Source organism: Eleutherodactylus coqui, chromosome 11, assembly GCF_035609145.1.
Source record: "Eleutherodactylus coqui strain aEleCoq1 chromosome 11, aEleCoq1.hap1, whole genome shotgun sequence".
Taxonomy (NCBI): domain Eukaryota; kingdom Metazoa; phylum Chordata; class Amphibia; order Anura; family Eleutherodactylidae; genus Eleutherodactylus; species Eleutherodactylus coqui.
In genome coordinates this window covers 130,672,894-130,691,937 of record NC_089847.1, presented here as the reverse complement: position 1 = coordinate 130,691,937, position 19,044 = coordinate 130,672,894, and the positions used below count along the sequence as shown (strand labels likewise).

The 19,044-nt window shown below is 47.5% G+C and overlaps 1 protein-coding gene across 1 annotated transcript; it reads left to right on the top strand.

Moving 5' to 3' along the window:
- The first annotated feature begins 5,714 nt into the window (after positions 1-5,714).
- LOC136581793 (vomeronasal type-2 receptor 26-like) lies at positions 5,715-15,079 on the top strand. The gene is made up of 3 exons (XM_066582415.1): positions 5,715-5,798; positions 13,309-13,432; positions 14,172-15,079. The coding sequence occupies exons 1-3, from the start codon at positions 5,715-5,717 to the stop codon at positions 15,077-15,079; spliced, it is 1,116 nt and encodes a 371-aa protein (XP_066438512.1).
- The last annotated feature ends 3,965 nt before the right edge of the window (positions 15,080-19,044 follow it).

The following is a 19,044-nucleotide window of genomic DNA, read 5'->3' as shown; positions in this document are numbered from 1 at the left end:
GCTCTCACATATCTAACTCAGAAAAAAGCACAAGGCGGCTTCAACCTCCCCAACGTTCTACTCTACTACAAGGCCATACACTTGGCCAGATGGTTATCATTATCTAATCTGGACAAAAATCCACCAGACACAAAGCTCGAAAAAAACATCCTACAGCCCAAAGATCAATATCATCTCTGGTCAGTTGGTCCTCTCACAACCACGTTCTCAAATCTTAGCCCGACCACGAGAGGTACTATTAAAGTAGTCCGCTCCCTACGCCCCACTACAGAACCCCAGGCAAAATTAGCCCCAATGACTCCAGCCTCACTAATTCTGGCAATACTAGCTAACAAACCATTGGAGGTGCCCGGAGCCTGGACACACCTTAGCTCAATGACTATATCCGAGATATTGAAAAATCGCCGCCTTTCCAACCCATCTCAAATCAAAATATTAATCCCAGACAAACCACTTAACTTCATAGAGAGCCTAGATATATTCAACTCTATCAAGAGATTTCAAACAATCTTCTGTAACAGAATAAGAGACCCCCTCTGGTTCAAGGCTTATCTATCATTTACACCCCTTCCAAAGAAAAATATGACCCTCTTGTACAAAGGCTTGCTACTTAACCAAGTTTCAGAAAAACCTTGGTTTATTAGAGAGTGGGAAAGCGAACTAAAAATCTCCCTAAATAAGAAAGAGACCCAGAAGGTTCTCAGTAACTCACATGGATTTTCCAGATAATTCCGGATTCAGGAAAACTCTTTCAAAATCCTTACCAGATGGTATAAAACACCTGACTCCCTATTCAAAGCAAACCTCTTGCCAAACAATAACTGCTGGAGATGTGACGCCGACAGAGGCTCTCTACTACACATCTGGTGGCAATGCCCTGCTATAAAACCCTTTTGGGGAAAAAATCACCGACCAAATAAATATAATATGCAAATCTTCATATACTTTTACCCCAGAAGAGGTCCTTATATGGAAACCCACTCCGCAATTCACACCATCTAAGAAAGACCTGCCGACGATACTCCTGTCAGCAGCTGTCAGGACTCAGGGTCCGGGAAACTGGAAGTCCCTGAAAATACCCGCAACCCCTGTCCCTACCTACTTGCCCCCCTGGGCTAAGCCCCAGGGCAACAACTGGGCGACGGTCCCTACACTCACTAAGGAAGGGGCACACTGGGACTAACAAACGGACAGACACCGGAACAAACAAGAGCAAGGAGAGTCAGACAATCCGGGTCAGCAACGAGAGGGTACGCGGTACAAGAGGGTCAGGCAAAGGCAACGTCAGGTCAAAAAGCAGAGAGTCAATATCAGGAGTCAAAAACACGAAGTACGCTGGTGTAGCAGGAAGACCAAACTAACACTGGCACTGGTCTGCAGACACAAGCAGGTATAAATGCTGTCAGAGCTCCTGCCCCAGCAGCTGATTGGGGCGGGGAGCCTGACAGCAGCTGAGTACACCCAGCAGCACTGGGGAACCCACCCCGAGCACTGCAGGAGGCAGGAAAGGAGACACATGCCTGGTTGCTATGATACCAAGGACGCGACGTGGGGCAACACCCACCGCGTCCCTAATAACCCGGCAGTGAGGAGGAGCTCGGCGGCCAGGGGATGTGACGAGAACCGGGGCCCCCCTGCGCCGCACAGCAGCCGCACGTGTGACAGGATCGGCGGTGCGGGCGCGACAGACCCGCAAACCGCCAGTCCTTACAGTAGCCAAATTAATTATCCCCCTCTTATGGAGAGAAAAGACGACCCCCACCCTGGACCTTTGAGGGACAAAGTTTCCCAGATCTACAGGTTCGATGAACTGTCAGCTTGGGAGACAGCACATAGAGAGAGTTTTCTAACAATCTGGAACCCCTGGATTCACTATTTCGCAGCAACCTAACAAAGACCCAGCTCCCCAACTCAAAACTTGATCACTGCTAAACCTCAACCTGGCTTACCACCGCCTCTCTTAAAACTAAAATCTGACATCTCGTCGTTATTCTTTCTTTTTCTTTCTTGTCTAAGTTAACAATCTTTCACCTACTCTTTTCCTGCAATCTGAATGTTATCTCTGCTACGCATTACCAACAGCACCAAAACCAAGTGCCTTACTTGCTCGGCCGACAACAGATACCCGGCCGCATAGGTCAAGAGAATTATTGTTATGCTTCCTTCTCATGGAATAACCATTCTATGTAACTGCATGATTCTACTATGTCAGACGCCCTACGTGGCCTACTTTAATTATCTTTCAACTGCATAATTTTCTTCGCTTGTTTTATACTGTATTGCGGACTTTTCTTACCGTGAAATAAATAAAAGAGATTGTTTTTAAAAAAAATGATATCACATACACTTTTGCAATTATTTCTAGCAAAGGTTAAGTACTTAGTTACTTATTTATGCATCACCAAGAGCTGTTACAAGCATCATCTGTCTGGAAACATCAGCTGGAGAAGAATTAGTGAAGACACAGAACCCCTGGGAAATTCACAACACCGGGTCAGACGTCTTCGGCACTAGGTACAGGGCTTCTAACTCAATTGGGGTTCCCGAGCTTATTATATACACTAAGAAATATTTTACATAACCTAGCGTTATGTAAACATCACAAGTGCACTGTAAAGGTCAGTACTGATGTGTTATCAATTTAACACTAACTCAAAAAGTTCCCGGACCAACCACTGCTGACTTGACCATCACATAAACACATATCACACACCTGATTCTCTGAAGAAAAAGAATAACACCACATCTGCTACCATACCGAAAATTTAGGGAGGCTGGTTGGGACATAACTTGTTGGCTGCCACGTGGCCACACAGTGCTGAAAAGGTCTATAACATACCTTACTCAGGGCTCATATCATCCCAAAAGCCTCTAACACCTCCTTTCTCGATTCTCCTGCCTCCACGCCATGTCATGCTGGCTTACCCCTAGGCCTTCAGCCCTTGTGTGGCCTCTCGTTTCTAAAATATCTGCTATATACTCTTAAGTCTGCATACAATTTGGCCTGATTCTCCTAAATCTTCAGGATATTTAATAGCTCTGTGAGAATGGACAACTGACCATCAAAAAGAAACTGGTCAATTGGCTAATCGTAACTTTTAATCAGTAGTCAATGGTAATCCACAAAAATATTTAAATCAAGAAAATGCATGACACTAGTATTGATGATAGGGGTGAAAACAGATCTAAGTCATCATTAATTAGTTCACCAAGGAATATATCTGAAGAAATCTGCTCACTCCCATATAAAAAAGATGTGGTCTATGAATTTCTGCCATAGGGCTGGACTCACCCAAATCTATCCTCCTCTTAAGATGAACAGGTGGTTGCACCAGTCCATATAGAGGTTTGCTTAGCTAGGGGTGAATCTGGTGTCTATAGCAGTTCCCCATATCTATAAATAGAAGTCATATCGTGTATTTTATTTTTAAACATGAAAGGAATTTAAATGCGTATATATATATATAATGTGTGTACTGATTTAATATATTAGTATATGAGGTGGAAGAGGTCATCTGTGTAATATATTAGTATATGAGGAGGAGGTCATCTGTGTAGTATATTGGTATATAAGGAGGTGGTCGTCTATGTAATATTAGTATTTGAGGAGGACGAAGTTGTCTGTGTAAGGTATTATCTGAGGAGCAGGAGGTCTGTGTAATACTGGCATAATTAAAAATACAAAACTCACCCACTTCCTCTGTGATTTCTGTTGCCAATAGCAACCAATCACAGCTCAGTTTTCACTTGTTATACTGCTCAGGCAAAATGAAAGCTGTGCTGTGATTGGTTGCTATTTCTTATACTGCTGAGATAAAATGAAAGCTGCACTGTGATTAATTGCTATGGGCAACACAGATCTCCTTTTGGGCAGCTTTCATAAGAGTGGGTGCTGGGCTCATTTCTGTGTGGTACATAGTGGCTTGGTGCTGGTGGAAAGCTGTATGGTAGTTGGAGCAGAGGAGGAGGTTGTCTGTGTAAGATATTACTATCTGAGGAGCAGGAAGTTTGTGTAATATGTTAGTATTTGAGGAGGAGGAGGTCGTCTGTGTAATAGATTAGTGTATGATGAGTAGGAGGTCATCTGTGTTAGATAAGACTGTAAAATAAAAACCATTTGCTCAAGTGCAATTCCGACATTTTCCCCCCTCCCACCCAGGGGTAGTGGAGCTGTCTTATCCCCCCACATTTGTTATATATGTACTAAGTGTGGTTGAAATTGCTCCAGCTGTACATAAGGTATAGTGGCCCATACATACTATTTTACATATATAGATTCAATAGATTTGAACTTGATAATCCTGTAGATCTCTCCTTTTGTATAAAAAGGAGACTGTTTCACAGCCTTTTATAGATTCAATAACTGTATATAATAAGGATACATCTAGTATGCACAGTATATATGAATCCTGCATTTTATTTTATTCCAGCTCTTTCAAAATGTGTTTTGTATACTTTAAGTGATCAGATCATGATTTGACATGTTTATAAATGTTGATTCACATATCTGGAAAGGTTGCCTTACAACAATCATTTCATTAATGATTTGTAAAAAATAAAATGAAGGATTCATATTAACTTTTCTCCTCATCATTTTTCACTTGCAAACTGACAACCTTCTTCCATCTGACCTACTGAGTGAACACCATCTATAGCTCTAGGTTAGTCATAGACAGTCAAACTGTTTCTGGTTAAATTTTGCTAAACCTTCGTCTCGGCCAAACCTAATAAGATTCTTCCTTCTTCTTCTTTTTTTAAAAAGCAGATGACAAAGTTAAAAAAAAGGAAAAATAAGAAGTAAAAGTAGGAGAATAAAGACAAAGAAGTTAAAAGAAGGAAAAGGAAGGCAAATGAATATTCTTTCTGTTACATCCGCCGGGCCTAGTAGGACACCAACATTGATGCATTAGATCTGTCATCTGCAGAGCTCACACAAATGTGCACACGGAACATCAAAGGGACAGTGAACTGCATACTGGACTCATGGACAGACATAACATAAGGACTGACAAATGGCCAAAGCACTCACCTTGGATGCCCGCACGCATAGTCAGATGAAATACTTATCAAAAGTCTGAGGTTTTAGTTTTTGGATTTGCCAAGTCACTTAAAGGGGTTGTCTCATGCCGAAACGGGTTTTTTTTTTTATTCAATAGGCCCCCCGTTCGGCGCGAGACAAACCCAAGTGATGGGTTAAAAAAAAAAAGTTTATTACTTACCCGAATCCCCGCGCTGCGGCGACTTCTTTCTTCCTTCTCCAAGATGGCCACCGGGATCTTCACCCACGATGCACCGCGGGTCTTCTCCCATGGTGCACCGTGGGCTCTGTGCGGTCCATTGCCGATTACAGCCTCCTGATTGGCTGGAATCGGCACACGTGACGGGGCAGAGCTACGAGGACCAGCTCTCCGGCACGAGCGGCCCCATTCACCAGGCAGAAGACCAGACTGCGCAAGCGCGTCTAAAAACGCCAGAAGACAGCGAATTTAGACGGATCCATGGCGACGGGGACGCTAGCAACGGAGCAGGTAAGTGAATAACTTCTGTATGGCTCATAATTAATGCACGATGTATATTACAAAGTGCATTAATATGGCCATACAGAAGTGCTGAACCCCACTTGATTTCACGAGACAACCCCTTTAAGCCTGCAAGCCCACTTCAAGGGCTACTTGTTGTCTCGTGGTCCCCTATTCTAATGCGACTACACCCACATGACACCTGCCTGCAAGCAGGATGATCGTCCTGATAAGGACGGCCCTGCACTGGAACCTAAGGACCTAACTCGCCCAGAGATGGTAAACGATCCACAGCAGAAAAGGACACAGTTCACACCAATACACTAGAGATAGCATGCAACATAGAACAGGACTGTTCATACCTTATGTCTGGCCACCTACACAGACCCTACAAACATGCCACTGTTCACACACATATACACTGAACATGCCTGTTCACACCTGATGTCTGGCCTCCTGCACACCCACTGAACACGACACTGTTTACACCTCTAAACACGCAACACATAACAGGCATGCAAGAAAACTAAGCCCTAGAATGAAGAGATAACAGCTTCCTCTTGCAGAGGGACTGGTGTATATATATATATATATATATGCAACAGACAAGTGGAGATTGACTGGTAGTAGAAGTCCACACCTAGCCCACACAATTATTACACACCAGTGAAGGTGTGCTCCTGGAAAATATAAAACAACAGATGCCAGCAGCACAAACCTGACATTTTCTTCTTTTCCTTCTGCATTTTTCCTCAATAACTTTGCCTTAAAACAGTTCAAAAGCACTTATATACACTCCTAGAGGACCTAGTAGTGCTATACGGAGCTTTTATGGCTCTTAAACAGTGTTATATACCAGTTTTAGTTGTGTTGGTGAAGTTCAGGTGTAATGGTAACCCAATATATCTATATTTTGGACTGTGGACCTTTGTAGTGGACAGTGAATCTGTTTTTATTCTGTATAACAAATGACAGTACTTTACCATGTTTGCCTTCTGTTCTGATACAAATATAGATATATGTTCTTACTAGAGATGAGCGAACACCAAAATGTTCGGGTGTTCGTTATTCGGAACGAACTTCCCGCGATGTTCGAGGGTTCGTTTCGAACAACGAACCCCATTGAAGTCAATGGGCGACCAGAGCATTTTTGTATTTCGCCGATGCTCGCTAAGGTTTTCATGTGTGAAAATCTGGGCAATTCAAGAAAGTGATGGGAATGACACAGAAACGGATAGGGCAGGCGAGGGGCTACATGTTGGGCTGCATCTCAAGTTCACAGGTCCCACTATTAAGCCACAATACCGGCAAGAGTGGCCCCCCCCCCTCCCAACAACTTTTACTTCTGAAAAGCCCTCATTAGCATGGCATACCTTTGCTAAGCACCACACTAGCTACAACAAAGCACAATCACTGCCTGGATGACACTCCGCTGCCACTTCTCCTGGGTTACATGCTGACCAACCGCCCCCCCTCCCCCCCACAGCGCACACCAAAGTGTCCCTGCGCAGCCTTCAGCTGCCCTCATGCCACGCCACACTCATGTCTATTTAGAAGTGCGTCTGCCATGAGGAGGAACCGCAGGCACACACTGCAGAGGGTTGGCATGGCTAGGCAGCGGCCCTCTTTAAAAGGGGCGGGGCGATAGCCCACAATGCTGTACAGAAGCAATGAGAAATAGAATCCTGTGCCACCGCCATCAGGAGCTGCACACGTAGGCATAGCAATGGGGAACCTATGTGCCACACACTATTCATTCTGTCAAGGTGTCTGCATGCCCCAGTTAGACCGGACTTTTTAATTCATAGACACAGGCAGGTACAACTCCCTATTGTGAAGTACCTGTCGACCCACAGCATGGGTGGCTGCCAGGAAGCCACCGGCGGTACATAGAAATATCCCATTGCATTGCCCAACACAGCTGAGGTAGTAATGTCGTGCGTAATACAGGTGGGCTTCGGCCCACACTGCATGCCCCAGTCTGACCGGGGTTCTTTACAAGTGGACACATGTAGGTTACACTCTGTGTGCACCTACAGCATGGGTGGCTCCCTGGAACCCACCGGCGGTACATAAAAATATCCCATTGCATTGCCCAACACAGCTGAGGTAGTAACGCGAGGGTCACGAGAAAGGCATCCTAACATGAAGTCAGCCATGTGTGCCAGGGTACCTGTACGCAACACATGGCTGTCTTCACTAGGAAGATCACTTTCAGGATCCTCCTCCTCCTCCTCCTCCTCCTCCTCCTCCTCCTCAGGCCATACACGCTGAAAGGATGACAGGCAATCAGCCGGTGTACCGTCAGCAGCGGCCCAAGCTGTCTCTTCCCCCTCCTCCTCATCCTCCTCATGCTCCTCCTCCTCCTCCTGTACGCGCTGAGAAATAGACAGGAGGGTGCCCTGACTATCCAGCGGCATACTGTCTTCCACCGCCGCCGTTTCCGAGCGCAAAGCAGCTGCCTTTATGGTTTGCAGGGAATTTCTCAAGATGCATAGCAGAGGAATGGTGACGCTAATGATTGTAGCATCGCCGCTCACCACCTGGGTAGACTCCTCAAAATTACCAAGGACATGGCAGATGTCTGCCAACCAGGCCCACTCTTCTGAAAGGAATTGAGGAGGCTGACTCCCACTGCGCCGCCCATGTTGGAGTTGGTATTCGACTATAGCTCTACGTTGTTCATAGAGCCTGGCCAACATGTGGAGCGTAGAGTTCCACCGTGTGGGCACGTCGCACAGCAGTCGGTGCACTGGCAGCTTAAAGTGATGTTGCAGGGTGTGCAGGGTGGCAGCGTCCGTGTGGGACTTGCGAAAATGTGCGCAGAGCCGGCGCGCCTTTACGAGCAGGTCTGACAAGCGTGGGTAGCTTTTCAGAAAGCGCTGAACCACCAAATTAAAGACGTGGGCCAGGCATGGCACGTGCGTGAGGCTGCCGAGCTGCAGAGCTGCCACCAGGTTACGGCCGTTGTCACACACGACCATGCCCGGTTGGAGGCTCAGCGGCGCAAGCCAGCGGTCGGTCTGCTGTGTCAGACCCTGCAGCACTTCGTGGGCCGTGTGCCTCTTATCGCCTAAGCTGAGTAGTTTCAGCACGGCCTGCTGACGCTTGCCCACCGCTGTGCTGCCACACCGCGCGACACCGACTGCTGGCGACATGCTGCTGCTAACACATCTTGATTGCGAGACAGAGGAGGAGGAGGAGGAGGAGGGTGCTTTAGTGGAGGAAGCATACACCTCCGCAGATACCACCACCGAGCTGGGGCCCGCAATTCTGGGGGTGGGTAGGACATGAGCGGTCCCAGGCTCTGACTCTGTCCCAGCCTCCACTAAATTCACCCAATGTGCCGTCAGGGAGATGTAGTGGCCCTGCCCGCCTGTGCTTGTCCACGTGTCCGTAGTTAAGTGGACCGTGGCAGTAACCGCGTTGGTGAGGGCGCGTACAATGTTGCGGGAGACGTGGTCGTGCAGGGCTGGGACGGCACATCGGGAAAAGTAGTGGCGACTGGGAACTGAGTAGCGCGGGGCCGCCGCCTCCATGATACTTTTGAAGGACTCCGTTTCCACAACCCTATACGGCAGCATCTCAAGGCTGATGAATTTTGCTATGCGGACGGTTAACGTTTGAGCGTGCGGGTGCGTGGTGGCGTACTTGCGCTCCAACAGTTGCGCAAGCGACAGCTGGACGGTGCGCTGAACTACACTGCTGGATGGGGCCGAGGACAGCGGAGGTGAGGGTGTGGGTGCAGGCCAGGAGACGGTAGTGCCTGTGTCCTGAGAGGGGGGTTGCATCTCAGTGGCAGGTTGGGGCACAGGGGGAGAGGCAGGGGTGCAAACCGGAGGCGCTGAACGGCCTTCGTCCCACCTTGCGGGGTGCTTGGCCATCATATGTCTGCGCGTGGTGGTGGTGGTGAGGCTGTTGGTGTTGGCTCCCTGGCTGAGCTTTGCGCGACAAAGGTTGCACACCACTGTTCGTCGGTCGTCAGGCGTCTCTGTGAAAAACTGCCAGACCTTAGAGCACCTCGGCCTCTGCAGGGTGGCATGGCGCGAGGGGGCGCTTTGGGAAACACTTGGTGGATTATTCGGTCTGGCCCTGCCTCTACCCCTGGCCACCGCACTGCCTCTTGCAACCTGCCCTGCTGATGCCCTTGACTCCCCCTCTGAAGACCTGTCCTCCTGAGTAAGCGTTGCACACCAGGTGGGGTCAGTCACCTCATCGTCCTGCTGCTCTTCCTCCGAATCCTCTGTGCGCTGCTCCCTCGGACTTACTGCCCTTACTACTACCTCACTGCAAGACAACTGTGTCTGATCGTCATCGTCCTCCTCACCCACAGAAAGTTGTTGAGACAGTTGGCGGAAGTCCCCAGCCTCTTCCCCCGGACCCCGGGAACTTTCGAATGGTTGGGCATCAGTGACGATAAACTCCTCTGGTGGGAGAGGAACCGCTGCTGCCCAATCTAAGCAGGGGCCCGAGAACAGTTCCTGGGAGTGTTCCCGCTCCTGAGCAGGTGTCATTGTAGTGGAGTGAGGAGGCTGGGAGGAAGGAGGAGCAGCAGACAGAGGATTCGGATTGGCAGCAGTGGACGGTGCAGAACTGCGGGTAGACGATAGGTTGCTCGAAGCACTTTCTGCCATCCAGGACAGGACCTGCTCACACTGCTCATTTTCTAATAACCGTCTCCCGCGTGGACCCATTAATTGGGCGATGAATGTGGGGACACCAGAAACGTGCCTCTCTCCTAATCGCGCAGCAGTCGGCTGCGACACACCTGGATCAGGAGCTCGGCCTGTGCCCACACCCTGACTTGGCCCTCCGCGTCCTCGGCCGCGTCCACGTCCTCTAGGCCTACCCCTACCCCTCAGCATGCTATATTACCAGTGATTTGATTTCACAGGCAGCTAATAAATTGGCGCAAGACTGCAGGCCAAATATAATTTTTTCCCTTTTTTGAAAACGAAAGGCCCCACTGCCTCTAGTGAATGTATAATCTAAGTTTAATAACTGTGCTGTTTTCCTGCTAATGTGTCACAGAACGTGAGGGTAGCAGAGTTATTAACTGTGGCAGAGCAGGTATTTTTTTTCCCAATTAAGGAAAGCAAATGGCGAAGCCAGGAGTAAAACGTAGCTGGGTGCGTCTGATTTTTACAGGTTGCACACGCAGCCGACACGTGTCCACCGCCCTTAGGACGGACAGAGGCAGGACAAATAGAATTATTTTCCGTTTTTTTGCACCAAAAGGCAGCACTGCGTATATTCTATGAACATGAGAAGTTTAATAACTGTGCTGTTTTCCTGCTAATGTGTCACAGAACGTGAGGGTAGCAGAGTTATTAACTGTGGCAGAGCAGGTATTTTTTTTCCCAATTAAGGAAAGCAAATGGCGAAGCCAGGAGTAAAACGTAGCTGGGTGCGTCTGATTTTTACAGGTTGCACACGCAGCCGACACGTGTCCACCGCCCTTAGGACGGACAGAGGCAGGACAAATAGAATTATTTTCCGTTTTTTTGCACCAAAAGGCAGCACTGCGTATATTCTATGAACATGAGAAGTTTAATAACTGTGCTGTTTTCCTGCTAATGTGTCACAGAACGTGAGGGTAGCAGAGTTATTAACTGTGGCAGAGCAGGTATTTTTTTTCCCAATTAAGGAAAGCAAATGGCGAAGCCAGGAGTAAAACGTAGCTGGGTGCGTCTGATTTTTACAGGTTGCACACGCAGCCGACACGTGTCCACCGCCCTTAGGACGGACAGAGGCAGGACAAATAGAATTATTTTCACTTGTTTTACAAGCAAAAGGCAGCACTGCGTATATTCAATGAATAATAACTGTGTTGTGGCCCTGCCTATACAATTCTTTCCCTGCAGTATCAATGGAGGGTGCAATGCTCTGCAGAGGCGATTTTGAGAAGCAAAAAAAAATGCAGCACAGCTAACAGCAGCCTGGACAGTACTGCACACGGTTAAATATGGCCCTAGAAAGGACCGTTGAGGTTCTTGAAGGCTACACTCACTCCTAACACTCTCCCTGCCTATGCAGCACTTCTGTCCCTAATGCCAGGTGCAACGCTCTGCAGAGCCGATTTTGAGAAAAAAAAATTGCCACTGCTAACAGCAGCCAACACACAGCTATCAGTGGCCCTAATAAGGACCTTTGGGGGGTCTTGAAGCCTACACTAACTACCAATTCTTTCCCTACAGCAGCTCCGGTACAAACAGCACTGTCCCTCATCTAACTCACACGGCATCTGAGGCGAACCGCGGGAGGGGCCGACTTTTATGTTCGGGTGACACCTGATCTTTCCAGCCACTCACAGCAGGGGGGTGGTATAGGGCTTGAATGTCACAGGGGGAAGTTGTAATGCCTTCCCTGTCTTTCAATTGGCCAGAAAAGCGCGCTAACGTCTCAGGGAAGGAAGTGAAAGTAACCAGAACACCGCATGGTGTTCGTTACGAATAACGAACATCCCGAACACCCTAATATTCGCACGAATATCAAGCTCGGAAGAACACGTTCGCTCATCTCTAGTTCTTACATCTATGCAATATTTCTACTTCCTGTAATGAAACTTCTATTCCCTAAACTTTGCTGACAAGATAATATTTAACATAGACACGCTATATTTTTCCATCTCTTTTACAACTTTAGAAGAAGTAAAAATCAGACATAGATAACCGCAGTCTGAAACAGCTACCACAATAATAACCCAAGCAGTTTTACTGGAAACTTATGCAAATAACACGGGGGGGTTGTGCAATTAATAGTTCAAGCTGTAATATCCAATCATATCGAAGGAACCACACGTGGGTCCAAGACAACCCACTCATCTCGTTCACCACCTGATGGCCAATTACAGATGAACGGAGGATGGAAGAATTTCAAGATGCTTATCCAATAATTAAACAATACGTTGTATCTATGTAATCTTTGACCTGCCCAGATGGGCAGATATGTTAAACTCTTTTAAAAGAGGCTGTGCGCCCAACAATAAAGCAGAATTGAGGAAGCTTATACATGCTGAACCTGTGTCAGTGGGAAATCTTCTTATGCGCATAATCAATTCAGAATTAATCTGGAAGGGTGTAAACATTCCTAATTGAGTAAGTCGTTGGACACAAAAGGAAATCCACACAACTTAGCAAACTGGTCAACCTGAACTTTACAAAAATGCATTCATCGCTATTCATGGTAGCCAATTCTGGTGCGTGACCAAATCTCACAAGCTAAAGGTTCTGTGGAATATGTGGTTAACGTTTTGGAGCCATTGGTTCCTCGATAGAGGGATTAAGGATTTTGCTGTGGAGGAGAAGAAATACAAAGCGATGGCAGCATACGGTGCTATTTCAAAGAAGGTTTTCCCCTTTGTTTTCTTCACAGATGGTTACAACGTTTCGACTTGCGTCTTTATCAAGTATATGATATTGGTATACTCGATAAAGACGCAAATCAAAACGTTGTAACCATCTGTGAAGAAAATAAAGGGGAAAACCTTCTTTGAAATAGCACCGTGTATGCTGCCATCGCTTTGTATTTCATCTTAGAACTTTTGGATCTGACCGGGTCAGGATCTGTAAGGTGGCTTTTGCATTTGTTTGTCCATTCCTTGCGGGCATTTGAAAGTGTGCTACTGACATCCATTTACATATTTGCTGTGGAGGAGGGCAGCAGAAAAAGCTTTTCCTTATTACTGGGGACAGCCTGCATTGTAAGTCTAAGAGAGGCCATAGAATTCGAGGTAAGGAGTAAACTTTCTTAATTAAAAATAATTGAGACTATGGTCTCTTTTGTTCAGATCCCAAAAGCCCAGTGCACAGAAAGTTGTCCACCAGGAAGTAGGAAACATGTACCCAAGGAAAGGAGTTCTTGTTGTTATGAGTGTATACCATGTGTTGAAGGAGAAATATCAAACAAATCTGGTATGTCTTCTTCTTTTTCTTCTGCTTCTTATCTAAATGCTTAATAGATATAGCATTTATATTGTAGCAGGTCAGCTATTCTTGACCCATTAACCCTTTACAATCCAGTGTCGACCCTAATCCAACATTTAGATTTCCCTGCATAGCTCTGTTGTCAGACAAGATCAGACTCATGTTTCTAACAATATCTATGCAGGACAGCGCTCTGATGTTGGAAGCTGTTCTGCATATGTATGCTAGAGTATACAGGACACAAAATTGGTAATAAAATAATCATGACAGTTAATTTTTATGTGTTTCTTTTGAGTAATTCCATGGAAACTACAACTCACTTTCCCGCCCAATTTAAATAAGAGTTGAGGAGTGTGCGGGCAGCTGGGAAATTGGATTAGAAAGGGAATGGGGTGTGCTCAGCAGCCAAACTCACTCTCTACTTGACAGTTGCTGGCTGTTTAAAATTGTTGACACCCTCCCTCAATGGCCATAATCAGAGATAACTGCTATTGCTAGCATTTACCATTTAGATGCTATGGTCAATGCTGATTATGGCATCTAAGCTGCTAGCTGGGGGTGTTGTTACCCCGTCAATCTCTCCATGATTTGATTGTGGGTTGCTGATAGGTTTCAAAGTTAGCAAGGAGCTTAATAAAGGCTCACAGGGTTGCCAAGTATTATACTGATGCTTATTAAGCTCTGCATGTTTAGTTGTTGCCTTATTATGTGATGTCATTTCCTATAGACAGTGAAAAGTGCAGGAGATGTCCCGACCATGAGTGGCCAAATGAGAACAAGACTGTGTGTGTCTCTAAACTGCTAGAATTTCTCTCTTACTCTGATGATGTGATATCAGTGATTGTTCTATCCGGATCCATGTTGCTTCTTACATTGACTGCTGGAATCTTGAGGATTTTTATCAAATATCAGGACACCCCGATTGTAAGAGCAAATAACAAGAACCTGAGCTTTGTCCTCTTGGTCTCCATCATGCTGAGCTTCTTCTGTGTCTTCTTGTTCCTTGGTCATCCTGTAGATGGAACCTGCATGTTACGTCAGATCTCTGCTGGAATATTACTGTCAGTATCTGTTTCTTCATTGTTGGCCAAGACCATAATGGTTTACATTGCATTCAAAGCCACTAAGCCTAGAAGTGTGTGGAGAAGATTGACTGGAGTAAAGCTCCCTAATTGTGTGCTCCTTATCTGCTCCTCTGTCCAGGTTGTCCTCTGTATGAGTTGGGTGACCTTCTCTCCCCCCTTTCAGGAGCTGGACATGCACTCTTATAAGGAGAAAATGGTAGCTCAGTGTAATAAAGGGTCAGATCTTTGCTTCTACTCTGTCCTGGGTTATATAGGGATTCTGGCCACTCTTAGTTTTATTACAGCTTTCTTAGTCAGGACATTACCGGACAGTTTTAATGAGGCTAAGTACATCACCTTCAGCATGCTGGTGTTCTGCAGTGTCTGGATAGCCATGATCCCGGCCTATCTCAGCACCAAAGGCAAATACATGGTGGCCATGGAGATATTTGCTCTCTTAACCTCTAATGCCGGACTTTTGAGCTGCATATTTTCCCCTAAATGTTACATCATACTTTGCAGACCTGAAACTAATACAAAATCCTATATACTGAAGTCCAGAATTCTATGATACTGGGGTAAGAATTGTATTGATCATTCTAGAGCAACATTTTATACCATAGATTTTATGTTGTTTTTTTAGTTTCTATAGTCTTCTTTGGGACTTTGGCTGTTCTCCTTGGGTTCTTTTTTATCTTTCAGGATTGTCTGTTGTTCTGTTGGAGTGATCGTAACAGGATGCCCGCTCCTAGAAAGAATAGAAACAGTCCTGAATTTTCTCCATTTGGAAATGATTTGTCTTAGTGCCCAGGGAAGATGGTAATGTTTCGCCTTGCAGAAAGTACCACAGGAGAGAGCACTACAAGGGTGTAGGGAGTTTTGTAGGCCATGCAATTCTCCTGAACTCACATTGATGACTTCTTACCTAGTCTGTCAAAACCCTACTCTGCAGTAATGCGGAACAAAAAGAAAGAAAAAACTGTATGTGTTTAATAGAGATGAGCGAACACCAAAATGTTCGGGTGCTCGTTATTCGGAACGAACTTCCCGCGATGCTCGAGGGTTCGTTTCGAACAACTAACCCCATTGAAGTCAATGGGCGACCAGAGCATTTTTGTATTTCGCCGATGCTCGCTAAGGTTTTCATGTGTGAAAATCTGGGCAATTCAAGAAAGTGATGGGAATGACACAGAAACGGATAGGGCAGGCGAGGGGCTACATGTTGGGCTGCATCTCAAGTTCACAGGTCCCACTATTAAGCCACAATACCGGCAAGAGTGGGCCCCCCCCCCCTCCCAACAACTTTTACTTCTGAAAAGCCCTCATTAGCATGGCATACCTTTGCTAAGCACCACACTAGCTACAACAAAGCACAATCACTGCCTGGATGACACTCCGCTGCCACTTCTCCTGGGTTACATGCTGACCAACCGCCCCCCCTCCCCCCCACAGCGCACACCAAAGTGTCCCTGCGCAGCCTTCAGCTGCCCTCATGCCACACCACCCTCATGTCTATTTAGAAGTGCGTCTGCCATGAGGAGGAACCGCAGGCACACACTGCAGAGGCTTGGCACGGCTAGGCAGCGACCCTCTTTAAAAGTGGCGGGTCGATAGCCCACAATGCTGTACAGAAGCAATGAGAAATAGAATCCTGTGCCACCGCCATCAGGAGCTGCACACGTAGGCATAGCAATGGGGAACCTATGTGCCACACACTATTCATTCTGTCAAGGTGTCTGCATGCCCCAGTTAGACCGGGCTTTTTAATTCATAGACACAGGCAGGTACAACTCCCTATTGTGAAGTCCCTGTGGACCGACAGCATGGGTGGGTGCCAGGAAGCCACCGGCGGTACATAGAAATATCCCATTGCATTGCCCAACACAGCTGAGGTAGTAATGTCGTGCGTAATACAGGTGGGCTTCGGCCCACACTGCATGCCCCAGTCAGACTGGTGTTCTTTAGAAGTGGACACATGTAGGTTAAACTCCCTGTGGACCCACTGCCTGGGTGGGTGCCAGGAAGCCACCGGCGGTACATAGAAATATCCCATTGCATTGCCCAACACAGCTGAGGTAGTAATGTCGTGCATAATGCAGGTGGGCTTCGGCCCACACTGCATGCCCCAGTCAGACTGGGGTTCTTTAGAAGTGGACACATGTAGGTTAAACTCCCTGTGGACCCACTGCCTGGGTGGGTGCCAGGAAGCCACCGGCGGTACATAGAAATATCCCATTGCATTGCCCAACACAGCTGAGGTAGTAATGTCGTGCGTAATACAGGTGGGCTTCGGCCCACACTGCATGCCCCAGTCAGACTGGGGTTCTTTACAAGTGTACAGATGTGTTAAAAACTCCGTGTGCACCTACAGCATGGGTGGCTCCCTGGAACCCACCGGCGGTACACAAAAATATCCCATTGCATTGCCCAACACAGCTGAGGTAGTAATGTCGTGCATAATGCAGGTGGGCTTCGGCCCACACTGCATGCCCCAGTCAGACTGGGGTTCTTTAGAAGTGGACACATGTAGGTTAAACTCCCTGTGGACCCACTGCCTGGGTGGGTGCCAGGAAGCCACCGGCGGTACATAGAAATATCCCATTGCATTGCCCAACACAGCTGAGGTAGTAATGTCGTGCGTAATACAGGTGGGCTTCGGCCCACACTGCATGCCCCAGTCAGACTGGGGTTCTTTACAAGTGTACAGATGTGTTAAAAACTCCGTGTGCACCTACAGCATGGGTGGCTCCCTGGAACCCACCGGCGGTACACAAAAATATCCCATTGCATTGCCCAACACAGCTGAGGTAGTAATGTCGTGCATAATACAGGTGGGCTTCGGCCCACACTGCATGCCCCAGTCAGACTGGGGTTCTTTACAAGTGTACAGATGTGTTAAAAACTCCGTGTGCACCTACAGCATGGGTGGCTCCCTGGAACCCACCGGCGGTACACAAAAATATCCCATTGCATTGCCCAACACAGCTGAGGTAATGTCAGCTGGAATGCAGGTGGGCTAAAAATTAATTTGATTACACTGTAGGCGAGGGCCCACAAAAATTGCTGTATCAACAGTACTAATGTACATCCCAAAAATTGGCCATGGCCAGCCAAGAGGGCAGGTGAAACCCATTAATCGCTTTGGTTAATGTGGCTTAAGTGGTAACTAGGCCTGGAGGCAGCCCAGTGTAACGAAAAATTGGTTCAAGTTACAGTTCCAACGCTTTTAAGCGCATTGAAACTTATAAAAATTGTTCAGAAAAATTATTTGAGTGAGCCTTGTGGCCCTAAGAAAAATTGCCCGTTCAGCGTGATTACGTGAGGTTTCAGGAGGAGGAGCAGGAGGAGGAGGAGGAATATTAGACACAGATTGATGAAGCAGAAATGTCCCCGTTTTGGATGGTGAGAGAGAACGTAGCTTCCATCCGCGGGTGCAGCCTACGTATTGCTTACGTATCGCTGCTGTCCGCTGGTGGAGAACAGAAGTCTGGCGAAATCCAGCCTTTGTTCATCTTGATGAGTGTTAGCCTGTCGGCACTGTCGGTTGACAAGCGGCTACGCTTATCTGTGATGATTCCCCCAGCCGCACTAAACACCCTCTCCGACAAGACGCTAGCCGCAGGACAAGCAAGCACCTCCAGGGCATACAGCGCTAGTTCAGGCCACGTGTCCAGCTTCGACACCCAGTAGTTGTAGGGGGCAGAGGCGTCACCAAGGATGGTCGTGCGATCCGCTACGTACTCCCTCACCATCCTTTTACAGTGCTCCCGCCGACTCAGCCGTGACTGGGGAACGGTGACACAGTCTTGGTGGGGAGCCATAAAGCTGGCCAGGCCCTTAAAGACTGTTGCACTGCCTGGGATGTACATGCTGCTCGATCTACCCACATCCCCTGCTACCTTGCCCTCGGTACTGCGCCTTCTGCCACTAGCGCTGTCGGCTGGGAATTTTACCATCAGCTTGTCCGCAAGGGTCCTGTGGTATAGCAACACTCTCGAACCCCTTTCCTCTTCGGGAATCAGAGTGGGCAGGTTCTCCTTATACCGTGGATCGAGCAGTGTGTACACCCAGTAATCCGTCGTGGCCAGAATGCGTGCAACGCGAGGGTCACGAGAAAGGCATCCTAACATGAAGTCAGCCATGTGTGCCAGGGTACCTGTACGCAACACATGGCTGTCTTCACTAGGAAGATCACTTTCAGGATCCTCCTCCTCCTCCTCCTCCTCCTCCTCCTCCTCAGGCCATACACGCTGAAAGGATGACAGGCAATCAGCCGGTGTACCGTCAGCAGCGGCCCTAGCTGTCTCTTCCCCCTCCTCCTCATCCTCCTCATGCTCCTCCTCCTCCTCCTGTACGCGCTGAGAAATAGACAGGAGGGTGCCCTGACTATCCAGCGGCATACTGTCTTCCCCCGCCCCCGTTTCCGAGCGCAAAGCAGCTGCCTTTATGGTTTGCAGGGAATTTCTCAAGATGCATAGCAGAGGAATGGTGACGCTAATGATTGTAGCATCGCCGCTCACCACCTGGGTAGACTCC